This window comes from Trichomonas vaginalis, chromosome I (genome assembly GCF_026262505.1).
Source record: "Trichomonas vaginalis G3 chromosome I, whole genome shotgun sequence".
Lineage (NCBI taxonomy): Eukaryota > Parabasalia > Trichomonadida > Trichomonadidae > Trichomonas > Trichomonas vaginalis.
The window spans coordinates 7153135-7169614 of NC_067203.1; the positions used below are offsets into that span (position 1 = coordinate 7153135).

The window sequence follows — 16480 nt, forward strand, 5'->3', positions numbered from 1 at the left end:
TCTGAAGTAAATACATGCAGAACGAACAGTTAAACGAATTTACTCCAGCAGAGCATATTCATCAGATTCGCTCATATTTCGATATCATAGACAATGCAGTTCAAATTGGTGACACTAATAGAAAATATTCTGACGCAAAGATTCCATCACAACCTGGAACTGCTAAAGATAACACATGGGTAACATTCAATCTCTCACCTCCTGGTGAAAATATGTTGGACCTTTACAATACATTCATTACGTATAAAATGGAAGGTCAATTTATTGTAGATAAAGAAATTGGTTCAGGTTCCAATAAAACAAACCCACCAGGATTTTGGATTGGTTTCGATGACGCTTTCTATGCAGTTGCTGGATATCAAATCCTTGCAAATGGTCGTATCGTATATTCTCAAGACAACGCAAGAGAAGAAGCATATATAACTTCAAACTCACAAACTACCGAACAAATAAAGAAAGTAGATGTTTTTTCAAAGACTCGACATGAAGATGTATGGAGTCATTCGGGAACATGCAGAACAGGACAAATTGTTAGTGGTCCAATTACAGCAGGAAAATCATTTGATTTTAAGCTTCGTTTAAGAATTCCTGTTAGAAGATTCCTTCCATTAGAAGCTATTCGATTTATTCCAGCTTTTGCAGGAAACATTCAGCTTAAAGTAAAGTTCAGTAGCGACGCCTTACAATGCACATCTATATCTGTAAATGATATCATTGCTTTCAATCCAACTCTTAAAGTTGCATTTGCTTCAGATTCAAATCCACCGACAAATAAATTTGTTCCATGGAATGAACCATTCACTATGATAACGAAGGCAGTAGAAGCTAGTGGAACAGTTACTATTACAACTGTAAACCAGCAACTATTTCGAACAAAGATGGATTTTAATGAATGTTTCATTCATCCAAAGTCATTCTCTTTAGACCCTAACATTTATACAGAACTTGTAGAACATTATACAAACGAGGCTTTATGTTTTCCTGTTAAAGTTATGGATTGGATTCCTATGGACGGTTCATTCTCAAAGAATACAGATAGTTCAAGTGCAACATTTACAGCAGCTTATACGCCTATTAATGTTAAAAGTATTTGGGCACTATTTAGAAAGAAAGACAACTATTATGTTAATTTTGAGAACCCTAAGTTTAAATATCTTCAGCTTTCCATGGGAGCTTATGGAAATATGCCTGCAGAACCTGAAAAATCATATGGACCTGTATTTTATGAAATGGTTGCGAACGCTTGCAATACAAACAATGATATGATTGGATTTAATGAAGATGTTATGAGGTCATTGGTGGATGATGGTAGTGTGGAACATAAATGGGATAGCTATGACAACACACATTTCTTATGTGGTTTTCCAACAGAAGTGGACTTTTGCTTCCAGCAAGGTCAAACATCTACTGCTCCAATAACATACAAATTGTCTGTTAAAGGACCTATTGAACTAGCAACTGAAAACGTACCAAAGCCACTTATTGGATTTATGAGGGATTGTTGCTTTGCAATACAAGTAAGACAGTCAGGCATACCAATAATAAGACTTGACGACTATAACTTAGCCACGGACGACAGTGAGGAATAAAGGATGAACGTTTATTTTTAAAGCTTATAAATGAGTTCTTCATCAAGCTCTCGTGAACCTTCACCATCTATGAAACAAACTTTACCAAACGATTATGGAGCACCTATTGAATATTTCTTACGAGCTGCACAATGGCAAAGAGCAGTCTCACCAAGGTTAGGTGTTCCACCAGCTCCTGTCAAAAATAGCATTTGGTCAAGTCCTTATATAAAATATGGTCTCCCACTAGGTTTGCTAGCTACAGCAGGAGCAGTAATGATGTTGAAAAGAAATAAAGCAAATGTTATAAATAATACTGAAGTAGCTGAATTTGAACAAACTCCGACACCATCGCCAAAACCAACGTCAAAACCAACGCCTTCACAAACAACACCTTCAATGACTCCTGAACCTATGAAAGTACAAACTCCTGTTCAAAAGTCAACTCCAAAACCGACTCCAACATTTAAACCAGAATCTACTCCTCAAATAAATCGTAAAACTCCTGCGTTTCCTTACTGAAAAAATAATGTTAGTTTTATTTTATTTGAACATTTTATTTAGAGTAAAATGACGACTAAAGTCACTGAAGCAATGAAACAAAAATTTTTGGTAGAATACATTAAATCAGGAGCGGTTCCAGAAGGTTTTTACGTTCATACTATGAAGGATGGTAGAGTTCAGTTTAGAAAGATAAAGCAACCATTAGATAGAGAAGGTATATTAAGGAAGATTAAACTTCATGAGGACAACATTGCTGAACTTAGGAAGAAGTTAGAAGAGTTGGAGAAAGGAAGAGAGTTATAAAGCAATGAATTCATGAGGTGAAAAAAGAGGTGAAAAAAGAGGTGAGATTTCACCACTTCACCTAAATTTATTTTTGCGCTATGTTTTCATACGTGTGGGAGTGGTGATATCATTAATTTTTAAATAAATGTGGGAACAAAAATAAAGCATATCTACTCAACAGGAATGAGACCCTTACTGACTATGTATTCGTTTAATGCTTGATGAAAACAATGGTACATATTATCGTATGGGTATACACAACGTCTGTTTCCATCGTCGTCGTATATGTAGAGCTCAAATCCAGTCCAACCTTCTTTTGTACAATATGTAGCTTTATTTAAGTATGCATTTATGTAGATAAGGCAATTTTCTTCATCGCTCCAGAAATAATTTTTGTTCTTTGTTGAAATAGTTTTCGTTCCTCTGCGACCATAAGGAATGTATGCAATGAACTTTGCGTCATAAGGGATTGTAATATATTCAGGGTTTCTTTCATCGTCAATGGGTCTGTCTTTGTTAAAATGCATGTTTCTCAGTTTTACTTGAGTTTTGAATAGTTCACGGAAACGTTCTGGGAAAGAGTCATAGTAAATGTAGTCGGACATGTCTTTACAATGAAATAAAAAATTAAAAAAAATAAAAATAAGGTTATTTTTATTTAGTGAGGACGGTAGGGAATTCGTTAGTGAAGTCGTTAGTGATGTCGTTTATGTGTCAGATGGTTTTGTAAATATTTAAGGTTAAGTTGGTGTTATGGTTGTGTTGTAAAATATACGTTACTGGTTTCGTAAAGTGTCAAAACCGCTAAGTGGTGTATGGAGGCGCGCAGTGCCTCAGTACACAACTTAGGGATACTAACTAAGGATGAGTCTATGACTGAGGTAAGGATGAGTCAATGACTGAGGTAAGGATGAGTCAATGACTGAGGTAAGGATCATTCCATTCCACATATATCACAACACCTACACCTTACACAACCCACAAATCATCTCCAAATTTCTTTTCAGAACTTCTTTTAAATGAGCATTTTTCAATCAACAAACATCCCTTCTTTTGCCCGCACAAAAGGTTTCAGATGTTATATTGTTCCAGAAACTCATGAAACAAAGTTCTAAATGAAAATCCACGGAATGAGCTTGTTCAATAGCATTATCAATAAAAAGAAATCTATGGTATCGCCCGCACAATACCAAAAGATTCCATTTTGTAATGAATGATTACTATGATCCAAGGATGGTTCCGTAGACTTGAAAATTTTAAATTGGAGGTTTAATTCAAATTTGGCGGGCTTTTGGTCGTAGATTAATTTAACTAATATGAATTTGGATTGTGCTTTCCTTATTGATGTAATGATATTTTCACTAATAAAAAATGAAATATACACAAGAAAAAATTATTCAAAAATTATCATTGCATTTTATTTGAAGAAATTTTGAAAACACATCATACACATACTATAAATGAATATTATCATCTTAATTTTAATAAATTTCATTTACTTGGAAAGATGCAAGATCATCTTGTACTTACTCTTCGATTTATTCCATGTAACTTCGCAGGTAATAATGGCGCACTTACCTCTATTTTGGATTTTTATAGTTTCCCTCAAAACACATTCTATGGACTTACGCTCGTATCGCGTTAAAAAATGTCGTTAAAATTGAACCGCGCCCTATTCATCTATTAGTAAACACTACCGTATATTATTTTTTAAGCTATCTTATTTTTTGAACTTTTATTCAAATCTTTGGTCGCAAGAAGAATTGCATGATAAATAAAAACATTTAATCAAAGTCAATTTTATTTTTCATATTCAAATGGACTGAGTGTTAACATTTAACAATTTTTGCTAATTGTCGTCAAAAATTAGGCGTAAAGCAAAAATTGATATTTCATATGGTTTTATGATAGATAAGCATTATATTCCCACTCATTATATTCGTAAATTTTGAGGTTTATCCTTCGCTTTTAAGATCATTGAATTTGATTTTTATATAAAATAGTTATATATTAGAAAATAATATGAGTTTATCTGATATTATTTTTCAGAAGATTTCATTCTATACGCCTATGAAAAGTACTCTCAAAACTAACTTTTTCCTAATTATAATTAAATCTAGAATATTGTATTATGCTTGTTGTAAACAGAAATTCATCAAAAGTGACACCTCAGAAAAGCTAAAATATTGAATTTTTGGAACTTTTGATAGAGCACGTTTTTAAATATTAATTAAAGTAAATGTATATTTTGTAAAGATTCTTTTTAATAAAAAAGTAAAATTTTGAAGAAGAACACAAAATCTTCTGAAAAATAATATCACATAAACTCATATTATTTTCTAATATATAACTATTTTATATAAAAATCAAATTCAATGATCTTAAAAGCGAAGGATAAACCTCAAAATTTACGAATATAATGAGTGGGAATATAATGCTTATCTATCATAAAACCATATGAAATATCAATTTTTGCTTTACGCCTATTCCCACTCATTATATTCGTAAATTTTGAGGTTTATCCTTCGCTTTTCAGATCATTCAATTTGATTTTTATATAAAATAGTTATATATTAGAAAATAATATGAGTTTATCTGATATTATTTTTCAGAAGATTTCATTCTATATGCCTATGAAAAGTACTCTCAAAACTAACTTTTTCCTAATTATAATTAAATCTAGAATATTGTATTATGCTTAGTATTATTTCATTTTTCTCATTCAATTTAGAATTTACAAATGTCAAAAAATTGAGAGCTGTCACTTTTGATGAATTTCTGTTTATTACAATGCTTAGTATTATTTCATTTTTCTCATTCAATTTAGAATTTACAAATGTCAAAAAATTGAGAGCTGTCACTTTTGATGAATTTCTGTTTATTACACAATGACTTTGCTAATTTTCTCTGTAGTCCCTATTTTCAAATGTTGTTAATCTGAATTTTTTTGAATGGATCTAATTGATGAACAAGTGTCATATTTTCCTTTCGCTTCTTCTCCAAATAATTTCTTAATTGAGAGATTTTTTTGAAAATTTGGATTCGTATTAGACATCTGTAACTTTTTTTGACATATGAGTTAGATGAGCATAATATGTACATAAATACTATATTGCTATTGGGATATTAATGGCAAAGTTTAGTGATTTTTTTAATATATATTATGGCTTTTTCACAAATAGTCACATTTATGTGTCTGATAGAGGAAAACGCCAAATAAAGCTAATAAGAAGGAATTTTCTTGAAATTTAAAATTATTTCAAAGAATTCGGACAACAGGACTGCATTGTTGGTTATTTTGATCCGAAAACAGTCAAGGGCTTTTGGATTGCCTTAGAGAGCATAAGACGGGTTGAAAAAAAGAAACTTTTTTTTTTGAGATCTCAAAAAAATGCTGAATTCTTTCCAAGTCAAGCTTATTAAATCTATCGAAAACGGAGTTCTCGAAGAAACTAAGAGGCTTGCTATTGGTAAATTTGATATTGATAAGCCATTAGTTCCATCTTTAGAAATCCCAATAAAACCTCCATCAAAGAAAGTTCCATTTCCCGTTATTCGTGGTCCGACACCATTGATACTTGCAATACTATATGAAAGAACTGATATTGCAAAATATTTATTGGTCGAGAAACATGCGAGGTTAACTGTCAAAGCAAACGGATTATATCCAATACATTATGCATGCATAGTAGGAAAATTAGATTTATTGCAAATTATACTTGAAACAGATGAAGGAAAAGAACAAATTAACTTACAGAATGATTACCTCTATACTCCTCTACATCTAGCTGCTGCAAATTCGCATATACAATTAGTACTTTTACTTCTTAAAAATGGTGCAAAATGCAATAATAAAGATTTTAAACAGTTACCGGATACAAAGAACAATGTACTTCATGTGTGCATGAGAAATTCGGATATATCCATCGTTGAAGCCCTTCTTTCAAAAGGTGCTAATTTGGATGAAGTTAATTCTGAAAATGAAACGCCATATCAGACAGCATTCTTCTTCCACAATGAACAAATGATAGAATTTTTGCAAAAGTACGCAACTAATCCTTCAATTGTTCGACCATTTGAAATTTTATGTAAGAAATACTTAGACGAAGAAGTGATTTCAAGTGAATCAGAACAGTTACAAAGCTTATCTGAACAACTTCGTGTTCTTACAAATAAATTAGAAAATTTGGAGCAATCCAAACAATAAATACTAAAAAAATAAAATAATAGACCAAATTCATTATTTTACATCCTTTTCCCACATTGTTTTTGATATGAATTTTTGATACATCTACATTTTATCATAGAGATCTTCCTTTTTTGATATTTTGAAACTCTATGAAACAACATTTGTTTTCATAAATGTCAACATCTTTATTAGTTCCAACAGAGATATGATAATGACCATATCTTGATGCACAAATGAGTGGAGTATATCTGGCATTATTCTTTGCTTCTTTATCAGCTCATTGAGGGTAATAATCATTAAAATATCATTAAAAAATATATATATATTGATAATTTGAGACAGAAAAAAACATATATCTATAAATTGTTTATTATTATTATTAATTACATTAACTACGTATAATTGGATGTTTCACTTCCTGCTGTAAGCCAATGATTGTTTACTTCTTCATCATTCGATTCTTTTCCGTATGTATCTTGAACTAAACTCGGTCCAATCAATGACAATATACAAACAATAATATTAGGCAGCCAAAGACCTAGTCGATATGCTTTGATTGTGTGTACTTTAGTTCCTGGAGGATCAACAGCTCTCACAGTTGCATTAATAATTGCCTGGAATATTACGCATGTAACTGTTGCGTAGAAATTCGCCAGACCAGCTGCTGTTGCCGTTGATTCTTTGGTTGTCATTTCTTTGAACATTGTCACAGCAACAGGAACAACTGCTGATGTGGATAAGCCGTAAAGGAAGAGAAGTATCCATACAAATACTTCGTGTATCTTTTCTTTGATGAAAAAGAATGTAATGTTAATTGACAATGTTAAAAGAGCACCAAATATAACAATATATTTTCTTGTGTGCAAAGTTTCACTGAGAAAGGCCAAAACAGGTGAACCTACAATTGTTGCAATACTCAGCATCATTATAATGTAGCCAGCATGTTCTTGAGTGTAAGAAAATACAGATGTCAAATAATTTGCAGCCCAAAATGAAGTTAGAATGAAAAATGTGGGCGCTGATGTGAAACTCCATGAAACAAGTTTCCAAAATGATGGATTGAGAGAAACTACTTTGAAATTCGCCCATAATTGAATAACTTTACCTTTAAATGTTTCTTTCTTCTCAAAAGTCTGTGGAGCAACAAGGAATAAGAGTGCTAGTATAGATATGATAAATCCGATTGCAGCCGTAGCATAAAAAGTGTATTCCCATTTGATATGTTTAACTATTGTAGCTAGAGGGCCAGCAGCAAGGATTCCACCGAGAGATCCACAGGACATCGTAATACCGTTTAGCAAATTGAACCAGCTAGGTGAATATAAATCTGCCATAATTCTAACTATAGGAACATATATTGGACCTGTTCCAATACCAACCAAGCATCTGGCAAAGCACGAAAGAATGTAATTATGAGAGAATCCGATAATTAGTGTACCTATTGCAGTGATACAAGAAAATGTAGAAATTATATAACGTGGTTCAATAACATCAGCAAGAAGACCTGCTACTGGCTGCATAAATGCATATGGCCAGAAATACATGAGACTGAAAACGCCGATATCATCTTTTGAAACGTTTAAAGCTTGCGCGAGTTCATCTGCAAGAACACTCGTTGAATTTCTGTGATATCCAACTAAAAGATAAGCTATACAGCCTATTAAAATAATAAAAGCGCGAGATAAGTTTTTGTTAATTTGAAAATTGATTAAAATTGTCAAAATTTTCAAATACATTCACCTGTGGTACTTGCAAAGCATATTTGGATTGTAATTTTCACTAATGATCGATTTGAATGATTTACATCGATTTAGGCCCCATAATAATTTTTTCAGACCCAAAATTTATTTCTTGATTGATGAATAATACATTTTTTGGAGCGAAAATTATTCCAAATAATTACTACAAGGCACACACTCGTCACGACCTTGTACTAACAAGAGCTATTTTGGATCCAGAAGCTTCAGAAGATGCCCATTCTAGGCTTTTCCTTCAAATAGAAAAGACAGACGGGCCAATTGCTGATCTTTATGGTTCTCAAAATATTTCTCTCCCATTAAATATACATGTTTCTGCTGGATTTCAAATCACTTTTAGAGTCGCTGGCGATGCACCAGTATATGTTTCGGGATACTTCGAACCTGATAGACAAATGAGCAGATATCGTAAGGTAGAAGATGATAGTAGCTCAAATCATTATTATTACTCAGATTCAGAAAATAATTCTGATGAAGAAGAGGATTCCAACGATAACGAAGAATCCAATCAAGAAAGCGAAAATGTAGACCCCGACGAGGTTGGAAGCTCAGATGATCCAAATAAAATTCCAAAAGGCTCGGATCCTTTAAATCCCGCAAATGAAACATTGGTTACCGAATGGAAGTACACAGAAAATATACCTGAAAAGGCATTACAAAAAATTATGAAAGGCGGTTTTTATACAGAAGGAAAAACTGCATATGTTCTTCTAGATAAGGTAGATAGTATGTCAATAAGTAGTGCAGTACTATCTGAAGGCATTAAAGTCGTTCATGCTGTTTACATTAAGCCAGATATAAGACTCCTCAATTTCATTGCTCATTTATGTCGAATTGATGTCAAACTGAAATACTCTACTATTGTACAAGCATAATATATACATTTTTCGTTTTGTTTTTACTATAAATATATTTGTCAAAATTTTATTTGGCAATAATGCTATTAAGCCTTGGGATTTAACATGTAAGCTTTTTGGTATGTTTTTGCATTACAATTATTATCGAAATCAATGTTTCAATAATTGAAAATCTATTGTTGATATATTCAAGATTATTAAGTTTCAGAACCCACGAAAGAAAAGTTAAAAAATTTAAGGATATTTGAATTATCAATGAACTTTCTCTATATATTTTTATAAATTCAAAATTGATCGATTACGATAATGAATAGACTTTAGAATCTTTGGTCCTATGATGAAATTTCCGTTTGGACAAATAATATCAATTTTGAAGCTAATGAATTCATTTTCATTGATATAAAATATATAAACTCACTTCCAAACTAAGAGATTTATCCAAATCGCTCAAATATTGATGTACATGCATTTCTCAAAAAGTAATGCTTTCATCACATGATTGCTGCCATGTCACTTTGAGTAATTTGACAATTTTGAAAATAATTATCTTATTAATAATGGTTCTGATATTATTATTTTTTAGGATCGGAATTTGAGAAAAAATTGACGTGTTATAAAAAAATCTAAACATCAAAGAAAAAAAAAATCTAAGTCGAAAAAATGTCAATGAATAGCGTCTACAGAAGAGAAGAATCAGATGATTTATCAGTTGGACGTATTCGTCGTTTAAGTACAACAGATGCAGAAGAAGTTATTCGTGCTCTTACAGGTGCCGAACCTCAAAAGAAAATTTCTCCTTGGAGAAAGACATGGGTTCCATTACTAGCTGTTATTACCTTTTGTACATTCTATATGATCCCAGTATACACATTATATCCTTGTGCAAGAACTTGCTTAGCGATTCTAGTTCTCGGCGGCTTTTTATGGGCTACTGAAATTGTGCCATCATATGTTACAGCATATCTCATGCCAATCATGTGCGTTTGGTTTGGTGTCGGATACGAAGAATCTACAGGCGCAAGAATGCCTGCAAATAGATTAGCTGTTGCCATTGCAGCAAAATTCACAGATCCGATTATTTTCGTTTTCCTTGGTTCACTTGCAATTTCTGCTGCTCTTGCAAAATTAAATATCACTGAAAGAGTTTCAAATTTTGTCCTTGCAAGAATTTCCAACAAACCACAAACAGTCTTACTTACATTAATGCTCCTTAACTTTGCCACATCCGCTTTCCTGTCGAATATCGCCGCAACTACAATCTTTTTAACATTTTCTTTACCAATTATTAGAACTCTTGATCCAGATGATCCATTTATCAAGGCTATATTATTCGGATTGGCATGGGGCGGAAACGCTGGTGGCCTACCTACAACAATTGCTTCATCCCAAAATATTCTTGCGATTAAATACATCAACGAATCAGGAACTACATCAATTTCATTCATAGAATGGATTGCATTTGGTGGTCCAACAGGTTTATGCTGCTTACTATTCTTTTGGCTTTATTTAATCTGGAAATATAAACCAGCATATTCAGAATTACAGATTGGTGCAGAATTACCAACAAGACTTCCTCCATGGACATGGAAACATACATTTGCATGCCTCGTTACCGCATTTACTATCTTATTATGGGCACTTCAAGAATCTTTCCCGAAATTCCTCGGACATATCGGTATTTCCTCACTTATTCCGATCGTTACTTTCTTCAGCGTCGGTATTCTCGACTCTGATGACTTCGGACACCTTAGATGGTCAACATTATCCCTTATGGGTGGCGGTTTGGCACTTGGTGAGGCAATGAGGCTTTCTGGATTGCTTAACCTTCTTGCCAAATCAATTACAACTGCTCTTAAGCCACTTGTAAAATATTATTGGGTTATTATGTTGATTTTCCTCATCATTGAGGCTGTTTTGGTATCCGTTATCAACCACACATCAGCCGCCGCCATTCTTTTCCCTGTTTTAAACGCAATTGGAAACGAAATCGGCAGACCTAACTTAATGCTCATCCTTTCCGCTATGATGATCGGCATGGCTCAGCTGTTTTACATTTCCTCGTTCGCTACAGCCCTCGTTTCCGGTGTTTGCAGACATGAAAGAGGAAATCCACATAAATTGACATCAACTCCGTTCTTGACAGGTCCAGAGTTCTTTAAAGTTGGCTGGCAAATCGTTGTTGGTTCTATCCTTATCATTGCTTCTGTTGGTTACGGTATTGTTTACGCATTAGATATATAATTTTTTTAATTATATATATATGAGTGATATATTCTTATCAAAACTCATATATATCACAATAACTATTGTTTTATCATATTCTAATCAGTTTTTTTGTATTTTCAATTCAAAATTTATATTTTTATCTTATTTTGTTTTAAAACTTATCATTATCTCTCAATTATTTACATCTTTTAATATCAAGAATATAAGTTTTCAATATTTGATTTTAAAATATGAAAAGCATTGACAGCAGATGGAGATTGCTATATTTCTTCTAACTAAGTTCAGGCTCAATTCTCTTAAAAATTCGAAAAAAATGAACTTATTTTATTTTCTTATATGAGATAAAGAACATACATAAGATATAGAGTGTACCAATTGGAACAGTATGAATTTGGTTACAGAAATATAAAAAAGATGATGTATCAAAATAAATAATATTTAATAACAACTAAATAAATAAGAATATGTATAAGCATTAATCTTGTTTGATTTCAAATCCTTGGGCAGTAAGCTCCTTTTCTAAATTTTGGGCTTCATTAAATCTGTTTTGTCTGCGCAAAAATGCTACGTAAGCAACACCAATAGGACCGATCTTATCAAGAGGAATATCACATGTATCTGCAAGTGCATTTAAGTCTTTAAATCCCATTGAGTTTGCTGCTCTAACAAATCTAGTGATCTGTGCTTGAGATCTAGAATCAGGAATTGGAGTATTTTGTGATGGATGTTTATGATTATCTGCACATGCAGCAAGTTGTGTTAGATTAAGTTGAAAACGAGTTTGATATAACATTGCATCCATTATACGGCCTTCATTTTGGCATGTGAGAATAACTTTGATTAAATGTGTGTTTTCATCCAATAGCTGTTGAATTTGTTCTTTAGTTAACTCTTGATTAGACATATTTTTTTTAATGAAATGTCAGAAAAATGATAATTTACAATGTCAAATTTTCGCCTTTTTTGACAATTTATAAAATAAAGTTTACATTGCATCTACCCCTAAAATAATGAACTTTGCTCAACTTATCAAAGATACTATTGTTCCTAACCAGCAAGATCCAGAACAAGATCAGGATCACATTGATGAAGAACTTGAGAATATATTAAGCCATCCAGCTCCAAGATACCATGACCCAAATTATTGGAATACAAGATATGAACATGACAATGAAGAAATGGATTGGTATCAGCCATGGGACAATCTAAAGAACGCTCTTGGTAAGTATGTTACAAAGGATTCAACAATTTTAAGTGTCGGCTGCGGAAATTCTCCAATGTCAGCACAACTACTCAAAGAAGGTGCTTCAAAAGTATACAATGTAGACTTCTCACATGTTGTTATTGATCAAATGAAAGCATTACACCAAGAAGAATCAAATCTCATTTGGACTGAATGCAATGCAACTAAATTACCATATGACGATAATACATTTGATTTTGTTTTCGACAAGGGAACTCTCGATTCCTTTGTTGCAACCGCAGATAGCTCCAAACAAATTCCAACAATGCTTAGTGAAGTTTGCAGAGTTCTCAAACCAGGAGGCATATTTGCTGAAATATCTTACGGTACGCCCAATACAAGAACACCATTCTTAAGAGCTTCAAATCTTCAGTGGGCTTTACAAGAAACAAAGGAAATCGAAAAGCCAAATGAGCCTGGAACATATCATTATGCTTACGTAACCAAGAAGAAACAGTAATTTGTAGTATTTTTTTTATTTAATAAAAAAATTTTATTTTCTATTATCAAATTGCCATTGAATCTTTATATTCAATTCAATCTTGTATAATATGAATGATATGAAATGAAAACTGAAAAACTTTGAAAAATAAAAATAATTTTTTAAACAAATTCTATTATTATATTAAGCTTTTGTGCACACAACGCTACCAAATCTTATGGCATTCAAATCTAATTGGATTGTCTTGCCATCAACAGTAAAATCTGCAGTTTCGTCATTAACGTTTGAAAGAACTCCTGTAAGCTCAGGGAAGTTTCCGATTTTGATTTTAACCTGTTCTGAATTCTGGAAGCATTCAGGGATTTCATTTTCTTTCAAAGTAAAAGTATTTATATCTTCGTCAATGTCAGCGAGATCAATAAGTTGATGATTGGACTCTACTACAGCAACTTTAGGAGTTGATGTATTTGTTTTTTGCTTTTTTACTTTATCAAAATCAAAATGGTATCCTTGTGATTGGAAATAAGCTGCAGCTTCTGGAAACTCATTTGTAATTTTGTCTGCTTTATAATAGATGTAATCTGCGATTCTTCTTGATTTTTCAACGATTTGTTCTTTTTCATCGCAATCTGCTGCATATTTATCGCATTCACATTCTCTATGTGCAGCTTCTATTTCATTTTCATGCCATTTTTGTAATTTCTCTGACTTATCTTGTTGAGCTTGAATAATATTTTGAAAATATCTTTGATAAATTTCTGAATTACCATTCTTAAGCGCATTAACATCATCTAAAAGTTGTGAAAATTGGGTTTTTAGACGATATACAAGATTGCTATTCATAGGAGTCGCCATCTTTTAGAAATTAAAAAAATAAAAGTGACACTAAATTCGAAAAATTTACAATAATCGTCTTTTTTTTCTTGTCAAAAAAATTTAAATAAAATGTTTTTGTTTTCTCTAATAGCACAAACTTCTTCAAGAAATTGCACCGACGTAAATCCGTGGGAAATGTTATGCCCAGCAAATGATACATGTACTTTAGATGAAAATGTAACATTTACATGCTATGTTTTCCCAAGTACAATTTGTGATGGAGAAAGAACCATACAATTATCTTTTCCATGCAGATATTGCTATCAGCTCCCAGTATCTAACATAACTTGCGATGATTGCGTTGATTGTACTCCAAAGATTGATCAATATTTCTCAGATTGTCGTCCTACACAGTATTGCATGGGTAACTCTATATTCCAACGAAAAATAGTTTGTAAAGCTGCAGAAAAATCTCAGAAAACCGCATTCCTTCTTAGTCTCTTCTTAGGAGGATTTGCTGCTGATAGATTCTACTTAGGATACTACATATCTGCTGTATTCAAATGCCTGACAATTGGAGGTTTTGGAATCGCATATATGTTTGATCTTTTCCTAATATTATTCGGATACTTAGGACCAGCTAATGGAAAGTTATTTGTTGAAAGAATTTAATATCCATTTGTTCATTGTTATAAAAAAAAATTTTTTTTTATTTGCTACATTATTTGCTCAGTGTTAAGTGATGATAAATGAGAGTGCATTTAATTGTGTTAATGATGTAGACTTGGCAATTCTGAGGTCATATCAGCAATTCTTAAAAAAAATCCCGCTATTAGCACAAGGATAATGAATGAAAGGATAGAAAAATATAAATAATAACTTCATTATATTAAAGGATAGAAAATAATTTACAAAAATAATAAACATCATGAAATACTAATATAATTTTGTTTCTTCATATGTTGATTCCAAAAATTTGAGTTCTTTTACTTCAATTCCATTAAATTCCTGCACTTTAACTTCATTTGGAACATAAAATAGTGAATCATAAGTGTGTCCCTTTTGAATCAAATCCAGAAGTCTTGAAGCACCTGCCGTCATCATATCAACATTACAAGGAATTGGTTTTTCAGTGTCATGGTTTATCTGTGGATTTGCAACGCCAACTAAACAAATGTTGCTTGCTGCAGCCAGCACAAAATTCGGGACATCTAAGATGTGGGACATCATAATCAATAATCCTGTCATTTCTTGCATTGCAATGGAATTATAACAGCTAGATCCGCATGGAGTAACAACAACTTTAGCAACAGACCATATTTTAACTGTGGAATTGAAATCATGAATGTTCATTTTTTCTTCGTTCCATTTTCCATCAACTGGAACGTTTTTATTCAAACTATCAAGGAGCTCTTGAACATTAGCAATGATTCTCTTTTTTCCTGGTCTGTTTATTAAACTATATTTGTAAGGTTTAATGTTATGAAGATCATATCTATCAAAAACAAGCTTTCTCAACCTTTTTATTCCTCCAATTGAATATCCATGAGATTGATATAATGACGACAATACAATTAAGCTATCAACATGTACTTGCTGTTTTGGAGTTAAATCAATAAGTTGTATAGTATTATAACCGAAAGCGGTGAGGTATTCGTTTGTCATATCCCTACCAGATGGTGGGGTTATTGTTATAAACCCATGGTCTATAACTGATTTTGGTAAATGAATAATTGCACTAAAGAAATCATGTATTAAATGTCCCCAATGCCAATAGAATTGATCATAAAAGACTCCGGTAGCATAATGCCCTATTGTTGTTCGATTTTCTGGAATGGTTTGGTTATTATTATACGTATTTATTGCGAATTCTTTAGTTGAAGGAATTGGTGAAAGATACGAATCATAGAAGAATGTTATATAAACAGCTGATCGTTTTTTTGCTAAATCACCAACCGATGAAACATATGTTGATCTTTGCGAGGTAAGAGTTCTAAAATAGTTATCGGTTTTCATCTTTTCTATAACAACAAATATTGATGAATAGGGTAACTGATAAAACCATTTTCTTCCAATTAATTTATTTTGAATATCACTCGTTTGCAAAAATTTGCATTGAACAACGGGAGAATTCACTTTACAAAATACTTCTGATTCGATAGCATAACGTATTATAAAAGTTAATTGAAATATTAAGCATGAAGCAAATAGAACAGATTTCAATTTTTTTAAAGGGTGCACTTACCACTTTCTGACACTCGCTCAATTTTTTTGACACTCAAGCTTTATTACACAATTTTCGATGCTCAAAAGTTAATTTTTTCGGTCAGGAAAAAGTAACTGTAAATCTTTATATAGTGCCTAATATAGTTGTTATATATTTCTGATGTTAAAATAAAGATATATTGATTTTTAAAAAAAAAAAATTCGACTGATGGGAGCCTCCGCAAAAGTGAATAACATTATGCAAAAACTTTTCTTCCAAAGTCAGAAAAATAGTAAAAAAAATTTACCATTTTTTATTTTTTACTAGTCTTTACTCGAACTTGGATTCATGTGTTATCATTTTTAAAGAGGGATTGCGAACATAGGT

General features: G+C 32.1%; 12 protein-coding genes across 12 annotated transcripts, besides 5 other annotated features; 7 read left to right on the plus strand and 5 right to left on the minus strand.

The window, feature by feature from the left end:
* Positions 1-3217: part of a mobile genetic element that runs on past the window's edge.
* Positions 15-1589, plus strand: TVAGG3_0944590 (uncharacterized protein; the record flags this gene model as incomplete). The annotated part of the gene is made up of 1 exon (XM_051253069.1): positions 15-1589. One exon carries the CDS (start codon positions 15-17, stop codon positions 1587-1589), a length of 1575 nt encoding a protein of 524 aa, XP_051078643.1.
* TVAGG3_0944600 (uncharacterized protein) lies at positions 1620-2090 on the plus strand (the record flags this gene model as incomplete). The annotated part of the gene is made up of 1 exon (XM_001321394.1): positions 1620-2090. One exon carries the CDS (start codon positions 1620-1622, stop codon positions 2088-2090), a length of 471 nt encoding a protein of 156 aa, XP_001321429.1.
* On the minus strand, positions 2528-2962 carry TVAGG3_0944610 (uncharacterized protein; the record flags this gene model as incomplete). Its single annotated transcript, XM_001321395.1, has 1 exon — positions 2528-2962. One exon carries the CDS (start codon positions 2960-2962, stop codon positions 2528-2530), a length of 435 nt encoding a protein of 144 aa, XP_001321430.1.
* Positions 3218-4493: 1276 nt separating the features above from the next.
* Positions 4494-4531: a mobile genetic element.
* A 577-nt stretch (positions 4532-5108) lies between these two features.
* Positions 5109-5145: a mobile genetic element.
* A 59-nt stretch (positions 5146-5204) lies between these two features.
* Positions 5205-5241: a mobile genetic element.
* A 496-nt stretch (positions 5242-5737) lies between these two features.
* Positions 5738-6614, plus strand: TVAGG3_0944650 (osmolarity-sensing cation channel protein; the record flags this gene model as incomplete). Its single annotated transcript, XM_051253070.1, has 1 exon — positions 5749-6564. One exon carries the CDS (start codon positions 5749-5751, stop codon positions 6562-6564), a length of 816 nt encoding a protein of 271 aa, XP_051078644.1.
* Positions 6615-6878: 264 nt separating this feature from the next.
* On the minus strand, positions 6879-8238 carry TVAGG3_0944660 (major facilitator superfamily transporter; the record flags this gene model as incomplete). Its single annotated transcript, XM_001321396.1, has 1 exon — positions 6939-8090. One exon carries the CDS (start codon positions 8088-8090, stop codon positions 6939-6941), a length of 1152 nt encoding a protein of 383 aa, XP_001321431.1.
* Positions 8239-8395: 157 nt separating this feature from the next.
* Positions 8396-9258, plus strand: TVAGG3_0944670 (nucleoplasmin core domain domain-containing protein; the record flags this gene model as incomplete). The annotated part of the gene is made up of 1 exon (XM_001321397.1): positions 8405-9178. The coding sequence occupies one exon, from the start codon at positions 8405-8407 to the stop codon at positions 9176-9178; it is 774 nt and encodes a 257-aa protein (XP_001321432.1).
* Positions 9259-9796: 538 nt separating this feature from the next.
* On the plus strand, positions 9797-11561 carry TVAGG3_0944680 (low-affinity phosphate transporter PHO91 family; the record flags this gene model as incomplete). The annotated part of the gene is made up of 1 exon (XM_001321398.1): positions 9821-11401. The coding sequence occupies one exon, from the start codon at positions 9821-9823 to the stop codon at positions 11399-11401; it is 1581 nt and encodes a 526-aa protein (XP_001321433.1).
* Positions 11562-11836: 275 nt separating this feature from the next.
* TVAGG3_0944690 (SSXT protein (N-terminal region) family) lies at positions 11837-12299 on the minus strand (the record flags this gene model as incomplete). Its single annotated transcript, XM_001321399.1, has 1 exon — positions 11862-12290. The coding sequence occupies one exon, from the start codon at positions 12288-12290 to the stop codon at positions 11862-11864; it is 429 nt and encodes a 142-aa protein (XP_001321434.1).
* A 97-nt stretch (positions 12300-12396) lies between these two features.
* Positions 12397-13091, plus strand: TVAGG3_0944700 (methyltransferase protein; the record flags this gene model as incomplete). The annotated part of the gene is made up of 1 exon (XM_001321400.1): positions 12397-13089. One exon carries the CDS (start codon positions 12397-12399, stop codon positions 13087-13089), a length of 693 nt encoding a protein of 230 aa, XP_001321435.1.
* A 163-nt stretch (positions 13092-13254) lies between these two features.
* Positions 13255-13926, minus strand: TVAGG3_0944710 (uncharacterized protein; the record flags this gene model as incomplete). The annotated part of the gene is made up of 1 exon (XM_001321401.1): positions 13255-13926. The coding sequence occupies one exon, from the start codon at positions 13924-13926 to the stop codon at positions 13255-13257; it is 672 nt and encodes a 223-aa protein (XP_001321436.1).
* Positions 13927-14006: 80 nt separating this feature from the next.
* On the plus strand, positions 14007-14565 carry TVAGG3_0944720 (amyloid-beta binding; the record flags this gene model as incomplete). The annotated part of the gene is made up of 1 exon (XM_001321402.1): positions 14017-14559. One exon carries the CDS (start codon positions 14017-14019, stop codon positions 14557-14559), a length of 543 nt encoding a protein of 180 aa, XP_001321437.1.
* A 258-nt stretch (positions 14566-14823) lies between these two features.
* TVAGG3_0944730 (glycosyltransferase family) lies at positions 14824-15903 on the minus strand (the record flags this gene model as incomplete). The annotated part of the gene is made up of 1 exon (XM_001321403.1): positions 14824-15903. The coding sequence occupies one exon, from the start codon at positions 15901-15903 to the stop codon at positions 14824-14826; it is 1080 nt and encodes a 359-aa protein (XP_001321438.1).
* A 215-nt stretch (positions 15904-16118) lies between these two features.
* Positions 16119-16147: a mobile genetic element.
* Between the last annotated feature and the right edge of the window lie 333 nt (positions 16148-16480).